At 45.8% G+C, this 27,725-nt stretch overlaps 1 protein-coding gene across 8 annotated transcripts; it reads left to right on the top strand.

Annotated features, from left to right (window-relative positions):
* Positions 1 to 109: 109 nt before the first annotated feature.
* Positions 110 to 27,292, top strand: Lrrc51 (leucine rich repeat containing 51). Of its 8 annotated transcripts, none has more exons than XM_070035101.1 (6): positions 110 to 201; positions 13,873 to 13,956; positions 14,671 to 14,813; positions 25,095 to 25,300; positions 26,133 to 26,281; positions 27,044 to 27,292. In XM_070035101.1, exons 3-6 carry the CDS (start codon positions 14,732 to 14,734, stop codon positions 27,201 to 27,203), a joined length of 597 nt encoding a protein of 198 aa, XP_069891202.1. In that variant the 5' UTR covers positions 110 to 201; positions 13,873 to 13,956; positions 14,671 to 14,731; the 3' UTR covers positions 27,204 to 27,292. The 8 variants fall into 8 exon arrangements, with proteins under 8 accessions (XP_069891202.1, XP_069891205.1, XP_069891209.1 ...); XM_070035108.1 differs by lacking the exon at positions 27,044 to 27,292 and adding an exon at positions 26,381 to 27,037 and having other exon boundaries at positions 112 to 201; XM_070035106.1 differs by having other exon boundaries at positions 114 to 201; positions 27,062 to 27,291.
* The last annotated feature ends 433 nt before the right edge of the window (positions 27,293 to 27,725 follow it).

Raw genomic sequence — 27,725 nt, 5'->3', positions numbered from 1 at the left:
CCCGGTCTGGATTTGCAGGCAGAGAACTACAAGTCCCAGTATCACTCGCGGCTTCCGACTGCCTCCAACGAACGACGGGAGCCTGTAGGCGACGCACGGTCGCTGAAGACTGAAATTAGGACGTGGTGACGAAGTCAGTTGCTATGGAGTTACGCTAAGTAAGGTAGTGGAAGGACGAGGCTGGAGGGAAAGCGACTGCTGGTGAGTTGGGCGGGAAAATCGGAGAGCTCTATGGAGAGGGGAGGGACTCCACCAAAAAAAAAAAAAAAAAGACCAAGAATTTGGCTAATTTGGACCCGGGACCTCAACTCACACCCCCTTTCAAAGTGAACAAGACACAGATCCACTTAGGATAGAGTAAGGGAGGACAAGATGGCTGAAGGGAGATCTGAACCGCTCTCAGACCAGGGGGAGACCCTCTTCAAAGGAGTCTAGACATGAAGGGAACTGGTGGGCCTTTTTCTTTTCCAAATAGACGTTTTCTCAGAGTCACCAGGTTGCTTCTGTACACACTCATTAAGGGCTTTGTCTCTAAATAACCTCCTGTGCCTATACCCACCCTCCCTCCCCAAAACACAGTCTACTTCTTGAAGCTCAACAGTTAGATCTGCATTTCTTTTACAGTCGTCGTGGCAGATACAGTGCATTTAGTAACTTGCCCAGTAACTTCACATTCTTTCTTTATACTCATAAGAGTTCTATAAGTCAGGGGGCTGGGAAGGTGGCTTAGTGGTAGAGCGCTTGCCTTGCATGCCTGAGGCCCTGGGTTCGATTCCTCAGCACCACATAAGCAAAAAGAAAAAAGCCGGAAGTGGCGCTGTGGTTCAAGTGGTAGAGCGCTAGCCTTGAGCTGAAGAGCTGAGGGACAATGCCCAGGCCCAGAGTTCAGGCCCCACAACCGGAACCAAAATAATAATAATAAAGAGTTCCATAAGTCAAAGCCATTATCACCATTTCACAGATTGAAAACTGAAACCCAGAGAGGAGAAGCGACTTGCCCTAGGCCGCTCACTCAGTGACAGTGCTAGTAGGTAACAGTTCTCCAAGTGCCAGCCAAGTCTCCTTAGCCTGAACCTTCTGCCTTCAACCTTAAAAACTTGTTCTAAGGAACAGGTTACAATGCCCCAAGGAAAAGGAACCTACATGGCCTACTTTCAATTATTTATTCTTCAACCTGAATGACCTTCAAGTCCTTCCCTGAAAGTTTTAATGAAGAAAGTGAAGGAACTACAAAGACTGAAGACAGTGGGAATCAAAACTAAACAGAACAGTCTGGCTAGCATAGCACCTGAGTTCTGAGGCTACCCTGATTAGTTGACCCTATCATAAACTTCTTGAGTCTTGGTCCTCTGCATCGCCCTTACGCTGTGTTGTCTTAGTGAGTACACATCCACACCCCACAATTTCATTGGTATTCATGTATCTCCAGCTAGCCTTTATCTCTAAATCATGAAATCCAGTAATCAGTTTCCTCCTTGAGTTCTTCATGATGTCTAAAAGGCAACTCTAATTCCACATTTCTGTGTACAACAAAACCCTCCCCTCCAAGCCTATATTCCAAACAGGATCTCCTCCAGTGTTCCTGCAGTGTGCAAGTGTCAAAAGCCCAAAAGTTGGGGCTGGGAAGGTGGCTCAGTAGTAGAGCACTTGCCTTGCATGCCTGAGGCCCTGGGTTCGATTCCTTAGCACCACATAAGCAAAAAGAAAAAAGCCGGAAGTGGTGCTGTGGCTCAAGTGGTAGAGCGCTAGCCTTGAGCTGAAGAGCTGAGGGATAGCGTTCAGGCCCAGAGTTCAGGCCCCACGACCAGACCAAAAAAAAAAAAAAGTTATCTTTTATCATCTATCATGAAGTCTTGCCAGCTTTTTTTTTTTTGGTCCATCTACCACTTCAGCCACAGAGCCATTTCTGGTTTTCTGGTGGTTAATTAGAGATAAGAGTTTCACAGACATTCCTGCCCGGGCTGGCTTTGAACCGCAATCCTCAGATCTCAGCCTCCTGAGTAGGTAGGATTACAGGCATGAGCCACTACCACTAGCCCAGCTTTACTTTCTTAAATATCTTTTATGAAGTCCTAGCTACCATCACATCCTTCCAGCCTTCCCTCCCAGCCATTTTGCATGCTGCAGTCAGAGTATTCCTTCAAAATGCAAATCTGATGTTATTCACCCTCTCCATCCCCATTTAAATATATACTTTATGGCTTCCTATTCTCTACAAATAAAATACACACTACTGATACATAATTTCTTTTCCTGTCCAGTTGTTTGAGGTTTTTGTTCATTTTGTTTTCATTGGTCCTCAGGCTTGAAATCTGGCTTGGGCACTGTCACTGAGCTCCTTTTGCTCATGGCTAGCACTCTACCACTTGAGCCACAGTGCCGCATCTGGCTTTTTCTGTGATTAATTGGAGATAAGAGTCTCATTTCCTGGGGGCTGGGAAGGTGGATCAGTGGTAGAGCACTTGCCTTGCATGCCTGAGGACCTGGGTTCGATTCCTCAGCACCACATAAGCAAAAAGAAAAAAGCTGGAAGTTGTGCTGTGGCTCAAGTGGTAGAGCACTGGCCTTGAGCTGAAGAGCTGAGGGACAGTGCCCAGGCCCATTGTTCAGGCCCCATGACCGGACCCAAAAAAAAAAAAAAAAAAGAGTCATTTCCTGCCTAGGCTGGCTTTGAACCATGATCCTAAGATCTCAGCCTCCTAATTCTAGGATTACAGGCCTGAGCCACCAGTTCCTGGCCAGTTATTTGAGTTTTAAGGTCTTCAACATTTTAAGCAAGGATGGGAAGGTGGCTCAGTGGTAGAGTGCTTGCCTTGCATGCATGAGGCCCTGGGTTCGATTCCTCAGCACCACATAAGCAGAAAAAGCCGGAAGTGGTGCTGTAGCTCAAGTGGTAGGGTGCTAGTCTTCAGCTGAAGAGCTGAGGGACAGTGCCCAGGCCCAGAGTTCAGGCCCCACGACTGACAAAAAAAAAAAAAAAAAAGCATACAGCTGTTACTTGTGGGACTTAAAAAACAAAAACAAAAACAAAAAACGAAGACCTCCTGCGTGCTAAGCACACACTTTATTACTGAGATATATTCTTGGCCCCTGGAATCTTCCTGCTACCCTCTCCTCACCTCTGCTTATCTTTCAGAACTCTCTCAGTCACTTCTGGAGGAATGACCAGGTTAGATCCCTTAATCACAACAACTACATATCTACTATTTGCCACTCCTAGGAGATACATCTGGGAGAAAAGCACAGTTCCTTCCTTGAATGAATTTATAGTCATTTAGACAGCAAGCAGATAATACAGTATTAGGATTGCTACCATAACAATAGTGTAGGATTTAAGGAAGTCAAGGAGAGGAGTTCTGTATCCATATCTGTAGAGAAAGGTAGCCTTTTTCAGAAAAGTTGAAACCAGAGCTAAGTCCTAAAGTGAGAATTATCAAGGTAGCTGGGTGCCAGTAGTTTGCACCTGTAATCCTTTTCTTTTTTTTTTTTTTTTTTTTTTGTCTGTCATGGGGCTTAAACTCTGGCCCTGGGTGCTGTTCCTGAGCTGTTCAGGACAAGGCAAGCACTCTACCACTTGAGCCACAGTGCCACTTCTGGTTTTCTGGTGGTTTATTGGAGATAAGAGGCTCAGGAACTTTCCTTGCCCAGGCTGGCTTAAAACCGCATTCCTCAGATCTCAGCCTCCTGAGTAGCTAGGATTACAGACATGAGCTACCAGCACCGGGCACACCTGTACTACTAGGAGGCTGAGAGCTGAGAATTGAGGTTCAATATCAACCCTGGCAGACAAGTACAAGAGATTCTTTATCTCCAGTTAATCAGCAAAAAGTTGAAAGCTAAGGGGTGGCTCAAGTGGCAGAACACTAGCTTCAAGTGAAGAAGTTAAATGAGAACACAAGGCCCTGAGTTCAAGACTCAGCACACACCCACAGGCATATGCACACAATCAAGCAAGCAAGCAAAAGTAGGAAAAACTATATTCCAAACAGAACTGGAAGTGGAAACTATTCAATCAGCGACAAGTGCAGGAAACTGACTGTGTGTTGTTGGATTCTCTGTGTTGCAGAATTGGAGGTGAGGGTAAGGAGATGGGAGTAGAAAGGTAGGTGGGAGCCAGGTTGAATCTTGGGCTTACTCTTGGCACCTAGGAACATAACTTTTCAGAGTATATTAGTTTATGTAACAATTCTTTTTTTTTTTTTTTTTTTTTTTTTTGCTGGACGTGGGACCTGAACTCTGGACCTAGGTGCTGTCCCTCAGCTCTTCAGCTCAAGGCTAGCGCTCTACCACTTGAGCCACAGTGCCACTTCCAGCTTTTTCTGCTTATGTGGTGCTGAGGAATCGAACCCAGGACCTCATGCATGCAAGGCAAGCACTCTGCCACTGCGCCACCTTCCCAGCCCTCTTTTTTTTTTTTTTTTTTTTGCCAGTCATGGGGCCTGAACTCTGGACCTGAGTGCTGTCCCTCAGCTCTTCAGCTCAAGGCTAGCGCTCTACCGCTTGAGCCACAGTGCCACTTTTGGTTTTTTCTGCTTATGTGGTGCTAAGGAATTGAACCCAGGGCCTCATGCATGCAAGGCAAGCACTCTACCATTGAGTTACCTTCCCAGCCGTTATGTAACAATTCTTTATGGTATGTTCTGATTCTCCCACCGGTAGCCCATAAACAGAAACACTCAGCTTAGCTGTCAAATCTCACCTGATTACTGCTTACAGCCTCACACCATCTTGTTGCTGCAGCTTAAGAGAAAGCAAAGGAAGTAGAGCTGTGGCTCAAGTGGTAGAGCGCTAGCCTTGAGCAAAAAAAACACAGCGGGCACACTGAGTTCCTGAGTTCAAGCCCTAAGACCAACACTAGTAAATTGCTTCCCAGGTACCAGTGGCTCATGCTTATATTCCTAGCTACTGAGGAGGCTGAGATCTGAGGATTAGAGTTCTAGGCCAGCCCAAGCAAGAAAGTTGTGACACTTTCTTGTTGTGAGGCCTGAACTCTGGGCCTGGGCGCTGTCCCTCAGCTCTTCAGCTGTAGACTAGCGCTCTACCACTTGAGCCTCAACCTCACTTCCGGCTTTTTCTGCTTATGTGGTGCTGAGGAATCGAACCCAGGGCCTCATGCATGCAAGGGAAGTACTCTACCACTAAGCCACCTTCCCAGTCCCAAATTGTGACACTCTTATCTCCAGCTAACCACCAGAAAACTGGAAGTGGACTGTGGTCCAAAGTGGTAGAGCACTAGCCTTGAGTGAAAGAAGTGAAAGAACTCAGGGACAGCACCCAGGTCCTGAATACAAGCCCCATCACCAACAACAGAGAGAGAGAGAGAAAGAAGAGAGAGAGAGAAAGAGAAGAGAGAAGGAGGGAGAGGGAGAGGGAGAAAGCAGAAACAGGCTGACAGAAAATCTAATCCCAATTGTTAGAAATTTTCCCAAAACTGAATATCATAAATTTGTCAATTTAGGACTAGTTAAATAAAATTAAGTAAATTAGGATACATACTGTGGGACACTCAACAGCTAAGTATAAAGGATAAAAAGGTAAGTCTTCAGTTTGGGGAAATAATGATTTACAGACTATTTCTTAAAATACAATTTTTTTTCTCAGATTCCTATCAAAATTCTGACTCTTAGCAAAACAGAAGAACCTGCCCCCCAAAATAACAAAAGCATCCTGTGCCAGTGTCTCACTCCTGTAATCCTAGTTACTCAGGAGGCTGAGATGTGAGGATCATGGTTCAAAGCCAGCCCAGGCAGGAAAGTCCATGAGACTCTTTTTTTTTTTTTTGGGTCCGGTCGTGGGGCCTGAACTCTGGGCCTGGGCGCTGTCCCTCAGCTCTTCAGCTCAAGGCTAGTGCTCTACCACTTGAGCCATAGCGCCACTTCCCACTTTTTTCTTATGTGGTGCTAGGAAATCGAACCCAGGGCCTCAGGCATGCAAGGCAAGTGCTCTACCACTGAGCTACCTTTCCAGCCCCCTCCATGAGACTCTTATCTCTAATTAAACACCAGAAAATTGGAAGTGCCGCTGTAGCTCAAGTAGTAGAGCACTTGCCTTGAGCTGAATAGCTGAGGGACAGTGCCCAGGCCTAGAGTTTAAGCCCCACAACTGACCAAAAAAAAAAAAAAAAACTAAAGCAAAACATGGTGCTGGTGGCTCACCCCTGTAATCCTAACTACCTTGTAGGCTGAGATCTGAGGATTAAGGTTCAAAGCCAGACTAGGCAGGAAAATCTGTGAAATTCTTTTTTTTTTTTTTTTTTTGGGGGGGGGAGGGTCCGGTCATGGGGCCTGAACTCTGGGCCTGGGCACTGTCCCTCAGCTCTTCAGCTCAAGGCTAGCACTCTACCACTTGAGTCATAGCGCCATTTCTGGCTTTTTTCTTTTTTTGCTTATGTGGTGCTAAGGAATTGAACCCAGGGCCTCAGGCATGCAAAGCAAGCACTCTACCACTGAGCCATCTTCCCAGCCCTGTGAAATTCTTATCTCCAGTTAAACACCAAAAAGCCAAAAGTGGAGATGCATAAAAGCTCAGGGACAGCATCCTGACTTCAAGTCTGGCAGAAAATTAGTATACCCCTACCTTGTGTCACTAGTCACATCAATCAGTCTGATTAGATGAGAGTGCTGGGATTTGTGTCTCAAACATAAGCTAGAAGGGAAAGCCAGACTCAAAAAAAAAATACAGCCATAGGAGTGAGTTTTGCCAGTTTTCCTCAAAAGTCAAGCATCTTGTGTAACATCTATTTTGTTTTTTGTTTGTTTGGTTGGCTGGTCATGGGACTTGAACTCTGGGCCTGGGTGCTGTCCCTGAGCTCTTTAGCTCAAGGTTAGTGCAAAGTGCTACCACTTGAGCCACAGGGCCATTTCCAGCTTTCTGGTGATTAATTGGAGATACGAATCTCATGAGCCGGATGCCAGTAACTTATGCCTATAATCCTAGCTACTCAGGAGGCTGAGATCTGAGGATTTCAGTTCAAAGCCAGCCCGAGCAGGAAAGACCGTGAGACTCTTACCTCCAATAAACCACTCAGAAAACCAGAAGTGGCACTGTGGCTCTAGTGGTAGAGTGCTAGCCTTGAGCTGAAGAGCTGAGGGACAGCGCCCAGGCCCAGAGTTAAAGCTCCATGACCTGGGGGGTGGGGGGGGGGGTGTCTCATGGACTTTCCTTGTGCAGACTGGCTTTGAACCACAATCCTCAGATCTCAGCCTCCTGAGTAGTTAGGATTACAGATGTGAGCCACCAGCGCAGCACTTCCTCTTCTTCCTCTTCTTCCTCCAGTGCTTCCTCTTCTTCCTCTTCTTCCTCCTCCTCTTCCTCCTCCTCCTCTTCTTCCTTCTTCTTCTTCTTCTTCTACCAGTCCTAGCACTTGAACTCAGGGCTGCTTTTGCTCAAGGCTAGTACTCTACCACTTGGGCCACAGCGCTACTTCTGGCTTTTTTCTATTTATGTGATAGTGAGGAATTGAATCCAGGGCTTCATAATGCTAGGCAAGCACTCTACCACTAAGCCACATTCCCAGCCCCCTGTGTGGCATCGTGATGCGAGTTATTCCTTCATTTCTTCCATTTTTCTGTTCATTTGTCCATTAAACTTTAGTGAATACCTGGTCTTTGTCTGGCTAAATTACAGAAACACAGAAAAAAGTCTGACTTTGTGTCCATTTCCTAATGTTTATAGACAGAATAGAAAGTAAACTGAAAATGAGTACAAAACTAGGGCAGCAGTGCTCACTCCTGGAATTTTAGCTGAGATTTAGAAACTCAACTCAAACTGAGATTTAGAAGCCGGACAAAGCAGAAATGTCTGCCAGGCCCTATCTCAGTTAACAAAAAAATGATAGACTGGAGACATGGATCAAGTGGTAGGACACCAGCCATAAACGAAAAAGCTGAGTGAAAAAACAAGTCTCAGAGTTCAAGCACCAGTATCAACACACACACACACAAAGAATACATATTTCATATAACTAACAGATACATATTTTCATTTATTTTTGTATTGGTTTGGTTTTTCATAAGTTTACAAATGGATAATATGCATGAGTTTGCCTCATATATACAATCTTATGCACTCCAAAATAAGCCAATATATCACACAATATCACATACACACACACACACACACACACACACATTACTAAAAAGAAAAAAAGCCGGGCACCAGTGGCTCATGCCTGTAATCCTAGCTACTCAGGAGGCTGACGTCTGAGGATCATGGTTTGAAGCCAGCCTGGGCAGGAAAGTCCATGAAACTAATCTCCAATTAACCACCATAAACCAGAAAGTGTTGCTGTGGCTCAAAGGGTAAGGGCACCAATTTTGAGTGAAAAAGCTCAGAGGCCATGCCCAGGCCCTGATGTTAAGCCCCACAACCAACAAAAAATTTAAAAACACAGGCTGTGGGCTGGGAATGGCTTCACTAAGCCACATTCAACAGTGGTTAGTTGCCCAATATGCATGAAGCTGTGGGTTTGAATCCTCAGTACCACATAATCAGAAAAAAGGCCAGAAGTAGCACTGTGGCTCAAGTGGTAGAAGGCTAGCCTTGAGCAAAAGAAGCCCAGAGACAGTGCCCAGACCCTGACTTCAAACCCTGGGACTAGCAAAATAATAATAATAATTAACTAGGATAAAATTTTGTTCAAAGTACATTGGAGCTTTGCGTCAGTTAGCTATTGCTACATAACAAAGCATCCAAACACACAGTGTCTTAAAACTAGAAAGTGTTTTTTTGTTTGTTTGTTTTTTGTTTTGTCAGTCATGGGACTTGACCTCTGAGCTTGGGCACTGTCCCTCAGCTCTTCAGCTCAAGGCAAGTGCTCTATCACTTGAGCCACAACGCCATTTCTGGTTTTCTAGTGGTTAACTGGAGACAAGAGTCTCACAGACTTTTCCTGCCTGGGCTGGCTTTGAACCTTGATCCTCAGATGTCAGCCTCCTGAGTAGGATTATAGGAGTGAGCCACCGGCCCCAGCATTTGTTATGGTTTTCAAGTCTCCAAGTTAGCTGGATGGTTCTAAGCTTGGCTGGATTCACTCATGTGCCTGAAGTCATCCGTGGGCTGGGTAACTCCTTGTCTTGCCTGGGTGTGGGCTGGTTGTAGGTTAGTCTAGGATACCCTCAGATAGCCTAAGACTAGCTCTCTTACATGTATTTCTTTCCTGCCTCCCTCCACTAGGTCAGCCATTTTCTTGTGGCACTGGCATAGCGCACGGTCCCCATTAAGGCTTCTGTTTGCTTCATGTTTAGCAACATCTCATAATGCTGACCCCAGTATCAAAGTGGATGGGACTACAAAGTTATAGGGCAAAAAGTGTAGATACGTGGGAGACCATGAATGGAGATAATCAAAACAATCAATATAACACAGTATGCACTGAGTAATTGTATCTGGAAAAGAAAGGCTTAAAAGAAGGTACACTAGAGCAGAGCACTGAAGCATGAGAATATTCACTATGGAGGCAGCTGTTACTTGGAACTGGATGCAGGCCAGTTTGTCACAATCAATAGAAACCCAGCAGGTCTCTCTGTGCTCATGACAGGGTCCTATTATTTCTATCTTGGCCTCAGTCCTTTTGGTCAGGCACAGGGCAGCAGGCACTCAACAAATGTTTGCAGAATTGAATTGGCATCTTACTGTGAATGAGGTATGGAACGAAACAGCTGAATCTAGGAGCTAACTGTTACAAAGAACAGCTTAGCAGTCAACTCTTCCAAAACAAATTCTTAGATTAGGCAGTTTCTCATTCATCCCATAAACAGTTCCTGAGTGCCCATTGTAAACCAAGTTCTACGTGAGATGATGAATAAGACATCATACTGCTCATAACCTGCACTGTTGTTTAAATGATGGAAACTAATAGCCTTTTCTAAACAAAAATTGTGTGTGCCAGTACTTGGGCTTGAACTAAAGGCCTCTTTCCTTCACCTCTACCATTTGAGCCACACCTTTACATCTACATCTGACTTTTTGCTGGTTAACTAGAGATGAGTCTCTTACTGGCTTCAAATCATGATTTTCAGATCTCGGCTTCCTGAGTAGCTAGACATGAGTCACTCAGCCTTAGGGCTCCAGTTTCAGTGACAACTTGTTCAGAAAATGCATCAGAAGCCTGTGTTACATGAAATTAGTTCTTAGGATTCTAGTAACAAAGGTGATTAACAATAAAAGTTTGACCCAGGCCAGGCGCTGTTGGCTTGTGCCTGTAATCCTAGCTACTCAGGAGGCTAAGATCCAAGAATCTCCATTCAAAGTCAGCCCAGGCAAGAAAGTCTGTAAGACTCTCATCTCAACCACCAGAAAACCAGAAGTGATGCTGTGGCTCAAAGTGGTAGAGCTCCAGCTTTAAGCAAAAGAGCTCAGGGAAAGTGCCCAGGCCCTGAGTTCAATCCCCACAACTGACCAAAAGAAAAGAAAAGAAAAAAGTCTGGCCCTACATTATTTTAGGCTAAAAATCTATGTGCAGTAGTACAGAACACCGGAGCTTTGCTTGCTTGCTTGCTTGCTTTCTCTTTCTTTCTCTTTCTTTCTTTCTTTCTTTCTTTCTTTCTTTCTTTCTTTCTTTCTTTCTTTCTTTCTTTCTTTCTTTCTTTCTTTCCTCTCTCTCTCTCTCTCTCTCTCTCTCTCTCTCTCTCTCTCTCTCTCTCTCTCTCTCTCTCTCTCTCTCTCTCTCTCTCTCTCTCTCTCTCTCTCGCTATGGGGCTGGGAATGTGGCTTAGTGGTAGAGTGCTTGCTTAGCAATGCATAAAGCCCTGGGTTCAATTCCTCAGTACCACATACACAGAAAACACCAGAATTGGCACTATGGCTCAAGTAGTAGAGTGCTAGCATTGAGCAAAATAAGCTCAGGGACAGTGCCCAGGCCCTGAGTTCAAGCCCCAGGACTGGCAAAAAAAAGTCTTGCTATGTAGCCCAGGCTAGCTTTGAACTTACAACCTTCCTGCCATGTCCTTGTAAGTTCTAAGACTAGAGGTGTATACCACCACACCTGGCTTCTGGATTTACGTTGAGGAAAGTATTCGATCTCTCTTTAAAGGCATCAAATCTGTTACAGGTACTAAAGTAAGATGGGCTTCTGTCTAAGGTTCCTCTAGTTCTACAAAACAATGTGAGGACTGAGGGTATAGCTCAATGGTAGTGTGCTTCTCTGATCACACACACACACACACACACACACACACACACACACACACACACACACACACACGTGCGCGCGCGCGCGCGGACAGACTATGGGCTTTTTTGAGCCAGTATTGGGACTTAAACTCAGGTCCTTTTACTCTCACTTGCTTCACTCAAACATAGTGCTTTGTCACTTGAGCCATACCTCTACTTCTATCTGTAGATTTTTTTTTTTTTTGGTCGGTCTTGGGGCTTGAACTCTGAGCCTGGGCACTGTCCTTGAGCTCTTTAGCTCAAGGCAAGCACTCTACCACTTGAGCCACAGTGCCACTTCTGTTTTTCTGGTGGTTAATTGGAGATAAGAGTCTCACAGACTTTCCTACTCCAGCTGGCTCTGAACCATGATCCTCAGATCTCAGACTCCTGAGTAGCTAGGATTACAAGCATGAGCACAGACACCCAGCTGTAGATTTTTTTTTTTTTTTTTTTTTTTTTTGGCCAATCATGGGGCTTGAACTCTGGAGCCTGGGCACTGTCCCTCAGCTCTTCAGCTCTTCTAGCACTCTATCACTTGAGCCAGTTGTAAATTTTTTTTAAAGCCAAATATTACAATAAGTTGAACCAGCATGTCTCAGAAAACACCTATCAGGTGTTTAGAGTAGTATCAACCTCTACCATTGTCCAATCCGACTACCTCTGCATACAGACTAATTTCTTCAACGATGAGGACTTCATATCCCAAGGTTTCCCTTTGTGTTTTAGCTGTCACACAACTCAGAGCTAAATACAAACACTAATTTCTTGAAAATCCTAATACATCTCCTCTTTATTATTTATTTTTTTTGGGGGTCCGGTCGTGGGGCCTGAATTCTGGGCCTGGGCACTGTCCCTCAGCTCTTCAGCTCAAGGCTAGCGCTCTACCACTTGAGCCACAGCACCACTTCTGGCTTTTTTCTTTTTGCTTATGTGGTGCTGAGGAATCGAACCCAGGGCCTCAGGCATGCAAGGCAAGCGCTCTACCACTGAGCCACCTTCCCAGCCCTACATCTCCTCTTTTAATCTGATCTCTTTCATTTTTAATTTTCAGCATCTGCATTGTTCAGTATGGCAGCCACATGTGTGACTGAGCACTTGATCGCTAGTCCAAATTGGGATGGGCTATGAGTTGGGCTATATGGGACTTGAATTATTGATTATATGTTGAATATCTTGGACATATTGGGTTAAGTACCAATATCATTTTATTTTCCTTACTATGGCTCCAGAAAAATGAATGACCTATATCAAAAAAAAAATTTATGAGGAGCTAGGCCCCGGGGCTCATGACTGTAATCCTAGCTACTCAGGAGGCTGAGATCTGAGGATCACAGTTCAAAGCCAACCCATGCAGGAAAGTCTGTGAGACTCTTATCTCCAAAAAAACACTCAGAAAACCAGAAGTTGTGCTGTGGCTCAAATAGTAGAGCTCTAGCCTTGAGCTGAAGAGCTGAGGGACAGCCCCTAGGCCCAGAGTTCAAGCCCCATGACCAAAAAAAAAAAAGTGGTAGAGCACTAGCCTTGAACTGAAGAACTGAGGGACTGTGTTCAGGCCCAGAGTTCAAGCCCTACAACTGACCAAAAAATTATGAGTTTAAAATATGTGAGGCTTTCTTTGTGAGTTACATTATATTTGTTGGACATCACTATTCTGAAAATCTTCAGTATTACTGGGGCTTAGGATGTGGCTCAAGTGACAAAATGCCTGCATAGCAGGCCATGAAGCCCTGAGTTCAAACCCACTACGCATTATCCTTGTGAACCTCCTCTTTGAAAACAGTGAAGGGGCTGGGAATGTGGCTTAGTGGTAGAGTGCTTGCCTAGTATACCCAAAGCCTTGGGTCTGACTCTTCAGTACCACATAAACAGAAAAACCAAGACGTAGCACTGTGGCTCAAGTGGTAGAATGCTAGCCTTGAGCAAAAGAAGCTCAGAGACAAGGCTGGGAAGGTGGCTCAGTGGTACAGTGCTTGCCTTGCATGCATGAGGCACCACATAAGCAGAAAAAGCCGGAAGTGGTGCTGTAGCTCAAGTGGTAGAACGCTAGCCTTGAGCTGAAGAGCTGAGGGACAGTGCCCAGGCCCAGAGTTCAGGCCCATGACCGACAAAAAAAAAAAAGAAGCAGCAGCAGCTCAGAGACAATGCCCATGCCCTGAGTTTAAGCCACAGGACTGGTCAAACAAAATAAAAACAGGCGAAATAATAATGCAGAGGTGCCTGCAGTGGTGGTATAAGAATGAGGATGACCATGACCAGCCTTCTGTCTGCTTGTCTTGTTTGAATCACACACACACACACAACACAGCCAGGTGCTGGTGGCTCACACCTGTAATCCTAGCTACTCAGGAGGCTGAGATCTGAGAATCATGGTTCAAAGCCAGCCCAGGCAGGAAAGTCAACGGGTCTCTTAAATTGAGTTAACCACCAGAAAACCATTATAGCTCAAAGTGGTAGAGCGCTAACCTACTCCAAGCTCTGGGACAGTGCCCAGGCTCCAAGTTCAAGCCTTACTCTCCCCCTCACCCCCCAAAAAAAATATCCAAAAACATGTGGGAAACATTTTCAGCTCTCTTTATCCCAGGTGAGTAGTACTCCATGGCTCTCCCATTTCCAGGAAAAACCTGCTCTTGGCTTTGTTTTAGCTAACATATTGGAAAGGATCTGATAAGACAACACATTATGAATGACTGATAACAATTTTGTGTTCACCCCTCTTAGGGGGTATTTCCATTTTAACAGGGAACAATCCCTGAACCCAAAGGAATGAATCCCTAATGGTGGAGTTTCAGGCATCAGTGACAGGTGAGTGAGAGGCAGACTCTGGTTTTCTATATTTATAGTATGTGGCTACATTCAGATGACAGGCTTTTGGATGGAAAGGTAGTGGGGCTGGGAAACACACCGAGCAGCTGGGTCAGCCTGTGAAGGGCTCAAAGACACCAACCAAATTCAGTGTAGGCCTTTAAGGGTTTGTTAAGCAATACAGCAACACAGCTGATGTAACCAGAGGGTAGGCATCAAGACAAGTCTCCACGGTAACTACTATGGAGTAGCAGAAAGGCTGTCAGAGTAGAATTCAGACTATGATTACAGTTCACACTGACTCGGCTTCACTCTGGGCAAGTCCTTTACCCCTCGGTCTCAGTTTCTTTATTTGGAAAGTAGAAATGGGTACTATATCCAGGCATGGTGGTGCATACCTGTAATTCTGGCACTTGGGAGGCTGAGGCAGGAGCAAGAATTTGAGGCCAGCCTAGGGGTACATAGAGACCCTGTTTAAAACAAAACAAAAAAAATAAGAAATGAGTACTCATCAAATTAGTTCTAGAATTGCAAAGGTGCTCTGAGAATAAAAAGTTCCCTACAAATGCAAAGATTAATGATTAATTGCTTAAAATGGAAATGCAGCTACACAAGCCTGGAGTTGGGTGGGCAGGAAGCTGGGATGGAGGGTTATAGGGAAGCATGAAGGTGGATGCCCCTTATAACTTGAACGTCTGTGCTTCTGTCTCCTAGGCTGAACCTCAGACTTCCAGGGCCTATGCTTGCTTGCACCTGATGAATGATGGCCTGAACTATGAGCAGACGAGACTCTATGAGCTCTTCAGTGCAGGAGCCTCCTCTTGACTACTCTTTCAGAAGCATCCACATCATCCAAGGTCAGCCCACAGCGCACAACACTCCATTCACCGTGGCAGCAGGCCCAGTGGTTTCTAGGGAGAAACTAGTCTCCTATCATAAAGCCTAGTGAGATTCTTCCATGTACTTGATATCTTTCTCCCATATATTTGATATACTTAGGAATGGGGATGCAAGGGTTTTTGTTTTTTGTTTTTTGTTTTTTTTTTTATTTTTGCCAGTCCTAGGACTTGAATTCAGGGGGCCTGGGCACCTACCCTGAGCTGCTTTTGCTCAAGGCTAGCACTCTACCACTTGAACCACAGTGCCACTTTCAGCTTTTTCTGTTTATGTGGTACTGGGGAACAAACCCAGGTAGCACTCTACCACTGAGCCACATTCCCAGCCCGGAATTTTTTTTGATAGTAATGAGCTTGGCAAGTGATCTGCCTAAGCTATAGCCATGGCCAGGAGTATGTATGTGTTTGTGTGTGCACCTTGATACTGGGGCTTGACTCAGGGCCAGGAGTATGTGGTATATGTATGTGTGTGTGTACACATGCATGTACATGCACTGTCCTGGGTCTTGAACTCTAGGGCTTCACTCTAGCTCAGCCTTTTCACTTATAGCTGCACTCTACCATTTTAGCCACACCTGCTTCCAACTTTTGCTGAATTAATTGGATATAAAGGTTTCTCCAATTTGTTTGCCCAAGTAGGTTTCAAACCTTGATCCTTAGATCTCAGCTTCTTAAGTAGCTAGGATTATAGGCATGAGATGATAGCACTTGGATTTTTTTTTAAAGTGGCAAATCTAAAAGGAGCCAAAAACCTCTCAATGTAAAAAAAAAAAAAGATCATAAAGAGCATCTTTAAAGGAAGACAGACTACAGCAAGGAAAATCAGGTAGAAGAAAACTGGGTAGCCAGTTTATCAGCCAACTTTTATTCCCATTTTCACCTGAAAAGAAGAGGAAATTAATGAGAAAAACAAAACAAAACAGGTTACTATAGATAGGAAGAATCCATCCTCTGCTTGGGACACACAAGCTTGTTCTAATCAGTGTTATGTTGTTGTTGTTGTTGTTTTTTGCCAGTCATGGGGCCTGAACTCTGCTTCTGGGCACTGTCCCTCAGCTCTTCAACTCAAGGCTAGCGCTCTACAACTGGAGCCACAGCGCCACTTCTGGCTTTTTCTGTTTGTGGTGCTGAGGAATTGAACCCAGGGCCTCATGCTTGCAAGGCATGCACTCTACCGCTGAGCTACCTTCCCAGCCCCATCAGTGTTAAAATTTGAGGGGGTCTTATTATCCACAACCTGATGGGTTTCCAATTTAATTTTTTTTATGTCAGTCCTGGGGCTTGAACTCAGGGCCTGGGCACTATCACTAAGCTTTTTTTTGCCAAGGCTAGCACTCTACCACTTGAGCCACAGTGCCACTTCTAGCTTTTCTTGGTAGTTTATTGGAGATAAGTCTCACCAAGTTTCTTGCCCGGGCTGGATTTGAACCATGATCCTTGTATCTCAGCCTCCTCCTGAATAGATAGGATTACAGGTGGGAGCCACCAGTGCCAACTTGGTTTAAATATTTATTGGCAAAATTCTCTTATATTCATGCCAGCCATACCCAAATTTCTTCCATTATCATCCACATTTTCTGTAAGTTCTAGTATTTCCCAACTCATTCAATGTTTTTGTAAGTGTGCAGCTGGCATAGCAACCTTCAAGAGGGTCGTGAGGAGGCTCTGGGAGTACCACGTTGTCAAGAAGTTGGCAGGTCTCCTCAGGTTCTGCCATCCCTGCCCTTGGTTGCTGTCCTTGCACAGCACATGTTCACACCCTGTATCCTCTAGACAGTTTATCTGGCTTTGGTCTCTCTTGTGCAGTTGGTAGCCACTTGTAAGTTCAGGGTTGGTACAAGCTCTGGCTTAGATCTAAGGCACTGCTTAGTGAGCACCAGCCCAGTTCTAACTCCGAACTGTTCTTTCCCCAGCTACACATATACCCACACATGCATGTACACACATACATACATACCTGTGACCTTTATGTGCTCCGCCTCACTTCTGAATGATGTTATACCCATTTCACTGGGTTTAGCTGCAACAGCTTTGGGCAAGACAAGTTGAAATTATTGGGGGGGGTGGCACTTACCAACTCTGAGGGAGGAGTTATGGCTCTGCCCTCTGTTGCAATCTTCCAAATGAGGAGAGACATAAACTACTACGAGGGGTTTTGCTATTAGAATCTGCAAATGCTCCATACTTCATTCAGTAGTTCAGAATTTACTAATTATCTACTTATTAAGCACTTACGTGTGTGTGCAGATGTGTGTGTGTAGCATCAGAAACATAGGGGCTGGGAATGTGGCTTAGTGGTAAGAGTGCTTGAAGCCCTAGGTTCAATTCCTCAGTACTACATAAACAGAAAAAGCTGAAAGTGCTGTGGTAGAATGCTAGCCTTGAGCAAAAGAAGCTCAGGGACAGTGCCCAGGCCCTAAGTTCAAGCCCTAGGACTGGCAAAAACAAAAACAAAAAAAACCAAAAAACATTTACAGGTATGGTTAAAGACAGGCTAGAGTTTGGAGGTGCTTGGGACACACTGCTGAAGGTGAATCATATAATCTGAAATGGCAGAGACTTTATTTATTTATTTTTTTTGGGTCCAGTCGTGGGGCCTGAACTCTGGGCCTGGGCACTGTCCCTCAGCTCTTCAGCACAAGGCTAGCGCTCTACCACTTGAGCCACAACGCCACTTCTGGCTTTTCTTTTTTTTGCTTATGTGGTGCTGAGGAATCAAACCCAGGGCCTCATGCATGCAAGGCAAGCGCTCTACCACTGAGCCACCTTCCCAGTCCTGGCAGAGACTTTAGAAGGCATCTAATTGATTGATTGATTGATTGATTGTCGGTTGTGGGGCTTAAACTCTGGGCCTGGGCTGTCCCTCAGCTATTCAGCTCAAGGCTAGCGCTCTACCACTTTAGCCACAGCGCCACTTCTGGTTTGGAAATAAGACTCTCACGGACTTTCCTGCCCAAGGCTGGCACTGGCTTTGAATCCTGATCCTCAGATCTCAGCCTCCTTAGTAGCCAGGATTACAGACGTGAGCCACCAGCACCTGTCAAAAGGCATCTAATTTATACCATCTACTAAGGCAGAAGCTTGAGGATGCCACCAAGCATACACTCATTCCATGTCCAACCCAACCTTCCTCTAACTTCAACCCACAAAAATGTAGTCTCAAGGAGTCCATCACGATACATCCCCAAAAGCCCTTTCTGCTATGTGGTTGACAGATGACACAAGTTCTTCCCATCATACTGATTCTTGCCTTCCGGGGACACAGAATAAGTTGCATAGCAGACTTTCAGAGACAGGAAGATAAGATCTGACAGGATGAAGGTCTCCCTAGGTACTCCTGAAGCAAATGCCTCCCAGTTTTGAGTGTGGCTACTTGTGGTCTGTTTTCCAGACCAGCCTTGACCCGCTCTTAACAAGGAAGTGTTAGCAGCTCCGTGCCTTGGAGGAATTTTGAGGGGACTAGGAACCTGAACAGTCTAGACAGTACACTCCATTCTTTTTTTTTTTTTTTTTTTGGGGTCCGGTCGTGGGGCCTGAACTCTGGGCCTGGGCGCTGTCCCTCAGCTCTTCAGCTCAAGGCTAGCGCTCTACCACTTGAGCCACAGTGCCACTTCCGGCTTTTTTCTTTTTGCTTATGTGGTGCTGAGGAATCGAACCCAGGGCCTCGAGCATGCAAGGCAAGCGCTCTACCACTGAGCCACCTTCCCAGCCCCAGTACACTCCATTCTTGAGAACAACAGCTCCAAGTAGACTCAAATTGAAGACAGCTCCATTCAGTGGCCCCTGATTAGGATCAGCCCATGCTTAAAGACATTAAGTTTCTGCCTTTCTAGGTTGCTAGGTCATGTGCAGTTCTGTTGATCTAGTTTTGTTGTTCAAGGGTATGGTGTTTAAACCATTACTTGAGCCATGTCCACAGCTCTTTTTTTTACTTTTTTTGGGGTCAGTTGTGGGGCCTGGATTCTGGGCTTGGGTGCTGTCCCTCAGTTCTTCAGCTCACGGTGAGCACTCTACCACCTGAGCCACAGTGCCACTTCCAGCTTTTTCTGCTTATGTGGTGCTGGGGAATCAAACCCGGGCCTCATGCATGCAAGGCAAGCACTTTACCACTAAGCCACTTTCCCAGCCCAGCTCTTTTTTACTGTAATAACTTTTTCAGATCCTGCGGCCAGCCTCAGACCTAGCCATAGACACCAATCTACATCCTCTCACATAGCTCAGAGGACAGGGGTATACATCCACACAAGGCTCACTGAGCTGTGGTCTTGCTATCTTGGTTCCAAACCTCTATCCTCTCATTGTCTACCTCCCAAGTAGCTGGAATTACAGGCATCTGTCTCTGTGTCTGGCCTTGGCCTTAAGTTTTTCATCTTAAGTCATTCTATTTGAGGGTCTTCAAGTGTGGAGTGAGGCAGGAGTAGGAGTCTACATCCAAGCAGTGGTGCTCTGCTCAAGTACTCTTGGCACCTCAGGCCCCAATTGCGGGTTCAATCCAGGCTAAGCCAGAGAGCCATCTGGTGGATGTTGTCTGACCTACAGCTGAGGAGGAAAGTTAGTCAGGTGGGGTGGGAGAAATATGTCTACAAACTGACACTGTGAAGACTAGCTGGCTCAGTTTGACAAATGGTAATTACCAAAACAGGCAGCTTTTGAACTGGTAAAACAAAAGCTTATAGGTGCAGAGGAAAATACTTCAACCATACCTAGTATCAGATTCTGGCTTTGATACTTACACACTTGTGTGTGTGTGTGTTTTCCAGGGCTTTAACTCAGGGCCCAGGTACTGTCTCTAGCTTTTTTGCTCAAGGATAGTGATCTACCACATGAGACATACTTCTTCAGGCTTTTTAGTAGTTTACTAAGAGTCTCCTGGATTTTCCCACCTGGTCTGGCTTCAAACCTTGATCCTGGTATCAGCCTCCTGAGTAGCTAAGATTATAGGCATGAGTCACTGGCACCTTGAAGCCATTGGCTTCTCCTGACTTTTTTATTTTTTTTGGTCGGTCGTGGGGCCTGTCTGGCTCTGGTGCTGTCCCTCAGCTCTTCAGCTCAAGGTTGAGCTACAGCGCCACTTCCAGTTTTCTGGTGGTTTATTGGAGATAGGAATCTCATGGTCTCTCCTTCCCCCCTTCCCTGGGCTGGCTTTGAACTGCGATCCTCAGATCTCAGCCTCCTGAGTAGCTAGGATTACAGGCGTGAGCCACCAGCGCCCGGCTTCTGACTTTTTTTCCCCCATCAGTCCTGGGGCTTGAACTTGAGGCCTGGGCACTGTCCTTGAGCTTTCACTCAAGACTAGCACTCTACCACTTGGAGCCACAGTTCCACTTCTGGTTTTCTGGTGGCTAACTGGAGATGAGTTCCATGATTTTCCTGCCCAGGCTGGCTTTGAACCACAATTTTCAGACCTCAGCCTCCTAAGTTGCTAAGATTACAGGCATAAGCCACCAGAACCTTTCTTCCCTTGGCTTCCCTGCCTCTCCCCACCCCCACCCCCCAAGTCATGGGGCTTGAAATCTGGGCCTAGGTACTCTCCCTGAGTTCTTCAGCTCAAGGTGAGCATTCTATCATTTGAGCCACAGTGCCACTTCCAGTTTTCTGATGGTTAACTGGAAATAAGAGTTTCAAGGACCTTCCTGTTCAGGCTAGCTTTGAACTGTGATCCTCAGATGTTACCTTCTTGAGTAGTTAGGGTTATAGGTATGAGCCACAAACAGGGGCTCTTATTTTATTTTTATTTATTTATTTATTTTTGGGTCCGGTAATGGGGCCTGAACTCTGGGCCTGGGTGCTGTCCCTCAGCTCTTCAGCTCAAGGCTAGCGCTCTACCACTTGAGCCACAGCGCCACTTCCGGCTTTTTTCTTTTTGCTTATGTGGTGCTGAGGAATTGAACCCAGGGTCTCAGGCATGCAAAGCAAGCGCTCTACCACTGAGCCATCTTCCCAGCCCATCTTATTTTTTTTTTTAATACTTATTTTAGGTGGTACTCAGGTTTCAACACAAGCCTACTTGCTATGCAGACACAACACCACTTATCTACTTTGTTAGTCCCTTTTTATGTTGTCTCTATTCCCAGGCTGGTCTGTGACCCTCTATTTATGCTTAAATGGGGCTTAAATTCTAGGCCTACGCGCTGTCCCTCAGCTCTTCAGGTCAAGGCTAGCGCTCTACCACTTGAGCCATAGCAGCACTTCCAATTTTCTGGTAGTTTATTGGGGCTAAGAGTCTCATGGACTTTCCTGCCCAGGCTGGCTTTGAACTGTGAGCCTCAGATCTCAGCCTCCTTAGCTAGGATTATAGGCGTGAGCCACCATGCCCAGCTTATTTGTGCTTCCTTTTGCCACTAGAATGACAGGCATGTGCTACTCCACCTAGCCACTGTGCTTCTCTCATAGTTTGGATGACAGCTGTATACCACTATACCCAGATGTTTATTGAAAAGTTTCACAAACCTTTGTGTGTGTGTGTGTGTGTGTGTCAGTCATGGGGCCTGAACTCTGGGCCTGGACACTGTCCCTCAGCTTTTCAGCTCAGTGCTAACACCCTACCACTTGAGCCACAGCGCCACTTCTGGCTTTTTCTGCTTATGTGGTGCTGAGGAATTGAACCCACGGCCTCATGCATGCAAGGCAAGCACTCTACCACTGAGCCACCTTCCCAGCCCCAGAGTTTTACAAACTTTGTGTTTGAACGAGTCCTTTTTTTTTTTTTTGATCATCGGTCATGGGGTTTGAACTTGGGTCTGGATGCTGTCCCTCAGCTCTTCAGCTCAAGGCTAGTGCTCTACCACTTGAGCCACACCACCACTTCCGGTTTTCTGGTGTTTTATTGGAGATAAGAGTCTCATGGACTTTCCTGTCTGGGCTGGCTTTGAATCATGATCCTCAGATCTCAGCCTCCTTTGTAGCTAGGATTACAGGTGTGAGCCAGCATGCCTTGTTATGGACCTCTTTCACAAAGGGTGGAGGTGACAGGGCTGGGAAGGTGGCTCAGTGGTAGAATGCTTGCCTTGCATGCATGAGGCCCTGGGTTCAATTCCTCAGCACCACATAAGCAAAAAGAAAAAAGCCAGAAGTGGCGCTGTGGCTCAAGTGGTAGAGTGCTAGCCTAGAGCTGAGGGACAGCGCCCAGGCCGAGTTCAGGCCCCATGACCGGACCCAAAAAAAAAAAGGGTAGAGGTGGAAGGCATGTGTTTTCTCAGGCTTTGAGGTGTTTAGGTTACCTGCATGCATTTCCTTACCTTCCATCCACTCTGGAACTCATTCCAATCTGGCTTTTGCCCTCAGGCACTTGCCAAGTTCACCAGACTTCTTTGTTGCCAAAATTATTTAGCTCCCATACTCCCATAAACTGTCAATTCCCTGAATGTGTTTAAAACTGTCCTCTCCTGATTCTCCCTGTGCTTCCTGATTAACTTCTAAAATGGACTTCCTTTTCTCCTTACCCTGATTTATTTCCCTAACTTATACACTACTGTATAGTAATGCTTCTCAAATCTATCTCCTGAGCTTCAGACCTTCCCATCCAACTGCCTACTTGGCTTCTCTATCTTCTTGTACTATAGAAACTTCACACACCAAAGCCTGAAGTTATCACCTTTCCAGCCCAGTTTCTATCTTTTTTGGGGCCAGTACTGGGTTTGAACTCAGGGCCTAAGCATTGTCCTTTTGCTTTTTGCTCAAGGCTAGTACTCTACCACTTAAGCCACATTTGCACTGTTTGGTAGATAATTGTTGATATGAATTCCATGGACTTTCCTGCCTAGACTGGCTGCTGAATGGCTATACTCAGATTTTAAACTTCTGAGAGGATTACAGACATGAGCCACTGGCATACAGCCAGTCTCTCTTTTTGTAATTTATTTTAAGCCAGATTGATCTTTTGGCTTAAAAAGATCTACCTCCTGCTGGGAAGGTGGCTCAGTGATAGAGTGCTTGCCTTGCATGCATGAGGCCCTAGGTTTGATTCCTCAGCAGAAAAAGCCGCAAGTGGCACTGTGGCTCAAGTGGTAGAGCTCTTAGCCTTGAGCTAAAGGACAGTGCCCAGGCCCAGAGTGCAGGCCCCATGACTGGCCAAAAAACAAACAAACCAAAAACCCAAACAAACAAAAAAATCTACCTCCTAAAATCCATAATTCACACAGAAGCTTTAAAGCTTCTGATAAATCTGAATCATCTCCTTTCCGTTGAACACTCCAGTGGCTTCCCATCACCTACAAGACAAAGTCCTTAGCTGGACATTTTTTTTTTTTTTTGTCGGTTGTGGGGCTTGAACTCTGGGCCTGGGCACTGTCCCTCAGCTCTTCAGCTCAAGGCAAGCGCTCTACCACTTGAGCTACAGCGCCACTTCCGGTTTTTTGGTGGTTTATTGGAGATAGGAGTCTCATGGTCTCTCCTGCCCGGGCTGGCTTTGAACCGCGATCCTCAAATCTCAGCCTCCTGAGTAGCTAGGATTACAGGCGTGAGCCACCAGCGCCCGGCTAGCTGGACATTTTGATTTGTGTCTGGCTGTCTCCTTTTCCTTCCTTGTACAATGAACATGTGTGCCCTCCTTCACAACTGTACTTTGCATGCTATTCCTTCCTATCATCCCTACCCTTCTTTGCCTGGTTAACATCTCCAAATCCAGAGATACAGCTCAGCTTCACTTTCCCTGACAAACTCCCTGAGATTCCACTCTGGTTTATTAGAAGGCTCTCTTCTGTTCTCTGCCATTGACTATGGATTCTCAAATAGTGCTTATCACATCATATGACTAGTTTCCATCTTGCTCACATGATCTGTCAGAGGCATACCTTTACTCCTGTCCTATTCATAGTCTGCACAGACAGTCTCCTTTGCTCACCACTGTATATCCAGTGTCTCGCACACTGTCACTCACCAGTTATAGTAGGTGTTTATACTTCAGGGTGTCTCTGCTAGTAAATATTCTCGGTTTTGTGCTGTCATCTTAGTTCAAACCCAACAACACGGATTTTAGTTTCTTTAGAAAATCAGTGATTTTGGGCTGGGAAGGTGGCTCAGTGGTAGAGTGTTTGCCTTGCATGCATGAGGCCCTGGGTTCAATTCCTCAGCACCACATAAACAGAAAAAGCCAGAAGTGGTGCTATGGCTCAAGTGGTAGAGCACTCGCCTTGAGCTGAAGAGCTAAGGGACAGCGCCCAGGCCCAGAGTTCAGGTCCATGACTGGCAAAAAAAAAAAAAAGAAAGAAAGAAAGAAAGAAAATCAGTGATTTTGTGGTGTTCAGAGGACATCTTGATAGAAGACAAGACAACTGACTATGTGGCTGAGCTCCAGTGGCTCACACTTATAATTCTAGTTACTCAGGAAACTGAGACTTAGAGAACTGTGGTTCAAAGCTAGCCTGTGCAGAAAAGTGTGCAAAAATCTCATCGCCAATTAATTAAAAAATGCTAGGCCACCTGGCACCAGTGGCTCAAAAAAAAAGAAAGAAACTTAATATCTGGTTTTATAAAAATTCCTAGCTGGGTGCTGGTGGCCTACGCCTGTAATCCTAGCTACTCAGGAGGCTGAGATAGGATCATGGTTCAAAGCCAGCTTTGGCAGGAAAGTCCTTGAAACTTATTATTTTTTTTTTGGTCAGTCGTGGGGCCTGAACTCTGGGCCTGGGCGCTGTCCCTCAGCTCTTCAGCTCAGGGCGAGCGCTCTACCACTTGAGCCACAGTGCCACTTCTGGCTTTTTCTGCTTATGTGGTGCTGAGGAATCGAACCCAGGGCCTCATGCATGCAAGGCAAGCACTCTACCACTGAGCTACCTTCCCAGCCCTCCTTGAAACTCTTATCTCCAATAAACCACCAAAAAACAGAAGTGGTGCTGTGGCTCAAGAGGTAGAGCACTCGCATTGAGCTGAAGAGCTGAGGGACTGCATCCAAGCCCAGAATTCAAGCCCCATACCACAAAAAAAAAAAAACTAGACTGAAGGGTGGCAGTAAACAAGGCAAAGTACAAGGCCCTTAGTTTAAGCACCAGTACCAGCATAAAAAACAAAAAAGAAAAAAAATGCATGTGACTTGGAAAGCCAAGAGTTTGGGATGGGATTGTCTGGACATTAGGCCAAACTTACTGATTACAGGAGCCATGGTATCACTAGACTCAAGCACAGAGCAGGGCATGGCTGGGTATTCTAGCTGCAACCCATCCTCATCCTCCCAACTGTTCCTTTACAAGTCCTTAAAGCCAGAAAAGCAAAAGCAATATACCCAAATCTCTTTTGTCTTCACAGATCTGGTAAGTGAGGAGCCAAGGATAGGGCAACGACCACTGAAGTACTCAAAATCAGGAAAGTCACTGACCCAATCGTTGTGGCTCAACAACAATGTCCTCACTGACCTGAAAGACTTCAACCAGGTGATTTCACGGGTGTTGGAGCAACCACACAACCTGGCCTGGATCGACCTGTCCTTCAATGACCTGACTTCCATTGACCCTGTGAGTTCCTAGTCCTAGGAGTTCAATCAAGGTGGGGCCTAAAGTCATTGCCCATCCCCTAGCCTCTCCACTCCCACTTGTTACCAGGAAGCACAGAGGATACCTGGTGCAGTCCAAAGCACATAGCTATAGGAATGAACATTCAAATCCTGATTTTGCCTCTGTGACTTGGACAAACTATGTAACTCCTCCAACCTCAGTTTTGCTGTCTGTCTGGGAAATGGGAATATGTCAGCATCATGTAAAGATTCTCCTATATAGGAACACATGAGAATCAAGCGGCTACATGTCTTATACTAAGTTCTGCTGAGAAAGAGGTTGATTAAAAACAAAGATAGCATAACACTTTCTGTCAACTCCAACTCAAGTTTGAAGATATAAATCAAATGTGACCTCTTCTTGTCCAAGATCCCTGTTAGAGAGGGAGGAATTGGAACATGATTTAGAAACTTCCCCATGTATATTACTCTCAATCTTAAAAGCTTGCCTAATGTGCCCAGCATGACACTCTATAGTTCTTTCTCCTGTTGATAGAATCTTGGGTCACAAGCATGGCGGCAGTGTTCAGCAAAGGGTGGAATATATGAAGCTCAGAGACAGAAGAGCCATCACTTGGCCAGTCAGTGCAGTGCTGAGACATGAGACCCTCAGATCATAGCTCTAGTTAAGTGTGATATGCGAAATGGAAGCAGGTTAGAGTCATCTAGTGTGGCTGTGGGGACAGGAGGTGAGGGAGAGTTATTCCCAACCTTTTTTTTCTCTGCTAGTGGGTCTATCCTGAGCAGAGATCAAGGGTCTTATCCAGCCTGGCTTTTGGTTTCTTCTCCATCAGGTGCTAACAACATTCTTCAACCTAAGTGTCCTCTACCTTCATGGCAACAGCATCCAGCGCCTGGGGGAGGTGAATAAGCTAGCTGTACTCCCTCGGCTCCGGAGCCTGACCCTCCATGGCAACCCCATAGAGGAAGAGAAGGGGTATAGGTGAGTGTCCTGTCTATGGAGCTGGGGGTCTATCCCCTGCAGGATGAGGGAGACAAGAAATACAAGGCCAGGTAAGGTGGCTTATACCTGTAATCCTAGCTACTCAGGAGGCTGAAATCTGAGAATCAAGGTTCAAAGCCAGCCCAAGAAGGAAAGGCCATGAAATTCTTATCTCCAGTAAACCACCAGAAAACCAGAAGTGGTACTGTGGCTCAAGTGGTAGAGCACTAGCCTTGAGCTGAAGAGCTGAGGGACAGTGCTCAGGCCCAGAGTTCAAGCCCCATGACCGACAAAAAACAAAAACAAAATCAACTTTGCAAGACTCCATCTCAATCAATAAAAAGCTGGACATAATGGTCCACACTGTCATCCCAGCTATTCAGAAGCATAAATATGGAGGATCACGGTCCAGGTCAGCCAGACAAAAAAGCAAAATTCTTCTTAAAAATTAAACTATAAAGAATGGGCTGGGGATATGGCTCAAGGGAGATAGGTAGTATGTCTGCCTGCTAGCAAGCATGAGGCTGCGAGTTCAAAACTCTAAAATCCCAGTACCACCAAAAACAAAATAAAAAAACTATTTTTCTGCCACACATGGACCTGGGAAAGAAGCTGCAGACCTTTAGTATTTCCTTTGCTATTAGTCAGAATGAATCCTCCCGTCTCCCCAAAAGTATACATAAGTCCCTTCATTCCTTGCAATCAGGGGAGATAGCAACTGGAAGAGGGGGAGGGGATTCTGATGGGGGGGCTGGCCCCCAGCCCGAGTCTTCCCCACAGGCAGTATGTGCTGTGCACCCTGCCCCGTATCACCACGTTCGACTTCAGTGGAGTCACCAAAGCAGATCGTACCACAGCTGAAGTCTGGAAACGCATGAACATCAAGCCCAAGAAGGTTCGGATCAAGCAGGATACACTGTGAGAGCCCCAGGACACCAGTAGTCAGTTACCTTGGTTTGACAATAAATGATTTGAGCTGTTCAGCAGATTAAAAGTCACTGTGCCTTGTGGAGATGTTGTCTGTTATCTAGCAACTGCCAGTAGCTCCAATCTTACCACAGGAGTCAGGCAATTGAGGTAAAGGCCTGCTGCTTGGGACTCAGGAGTCCTAGGTTTACCACACAGCCATGGGGAACTTATCTGGACTCTTTAGCTTAGATATCATAGTCTGCAACTTCTAAATTCTTCAGTATGCCAGGGTCTGTGTGGCTACCCAGAGGCTTCCGTGATAGACCCAGAAAGATGGACAGTATACACTTCAGTCAGATCACAGTAGTTCCACTCTCTCCTGTTTTATATGTTGGGATTCTGGCCTAAGATTTCATTAAGGCTGGGAATGTGGCTTATTGGTAGATTGCTTGTCTAGCATGATGAAGCTCTGGGTTGATTCCTCAGTACCACAGTACCAGTGGTGTCCTGGCTCAAGTGGTAGAGTGCTAGCCTT

This window comes from Dipodomys merriami, unplaced genomic scaffold, assembly GCF_024711535.1.
Source record: "Dipodomys merriami isolate MVZ:Mamm:240054 unplaced genomic scaffold, mDipMer1.0.p SCAF_25, whole genome shotgun sequence".
Taxonomy (NCBI): domain Eukaryota; kingdom Metazoa; phylum Chordata; class Mammalia; order Rodentia; family Heteromyidae; genus Dipodomys; species Dipodomys merriami.
Note: the sequence above shows the minus strand (reverse complement) of the source record. Positions and strands in the feature narration are given on the sequence as shown.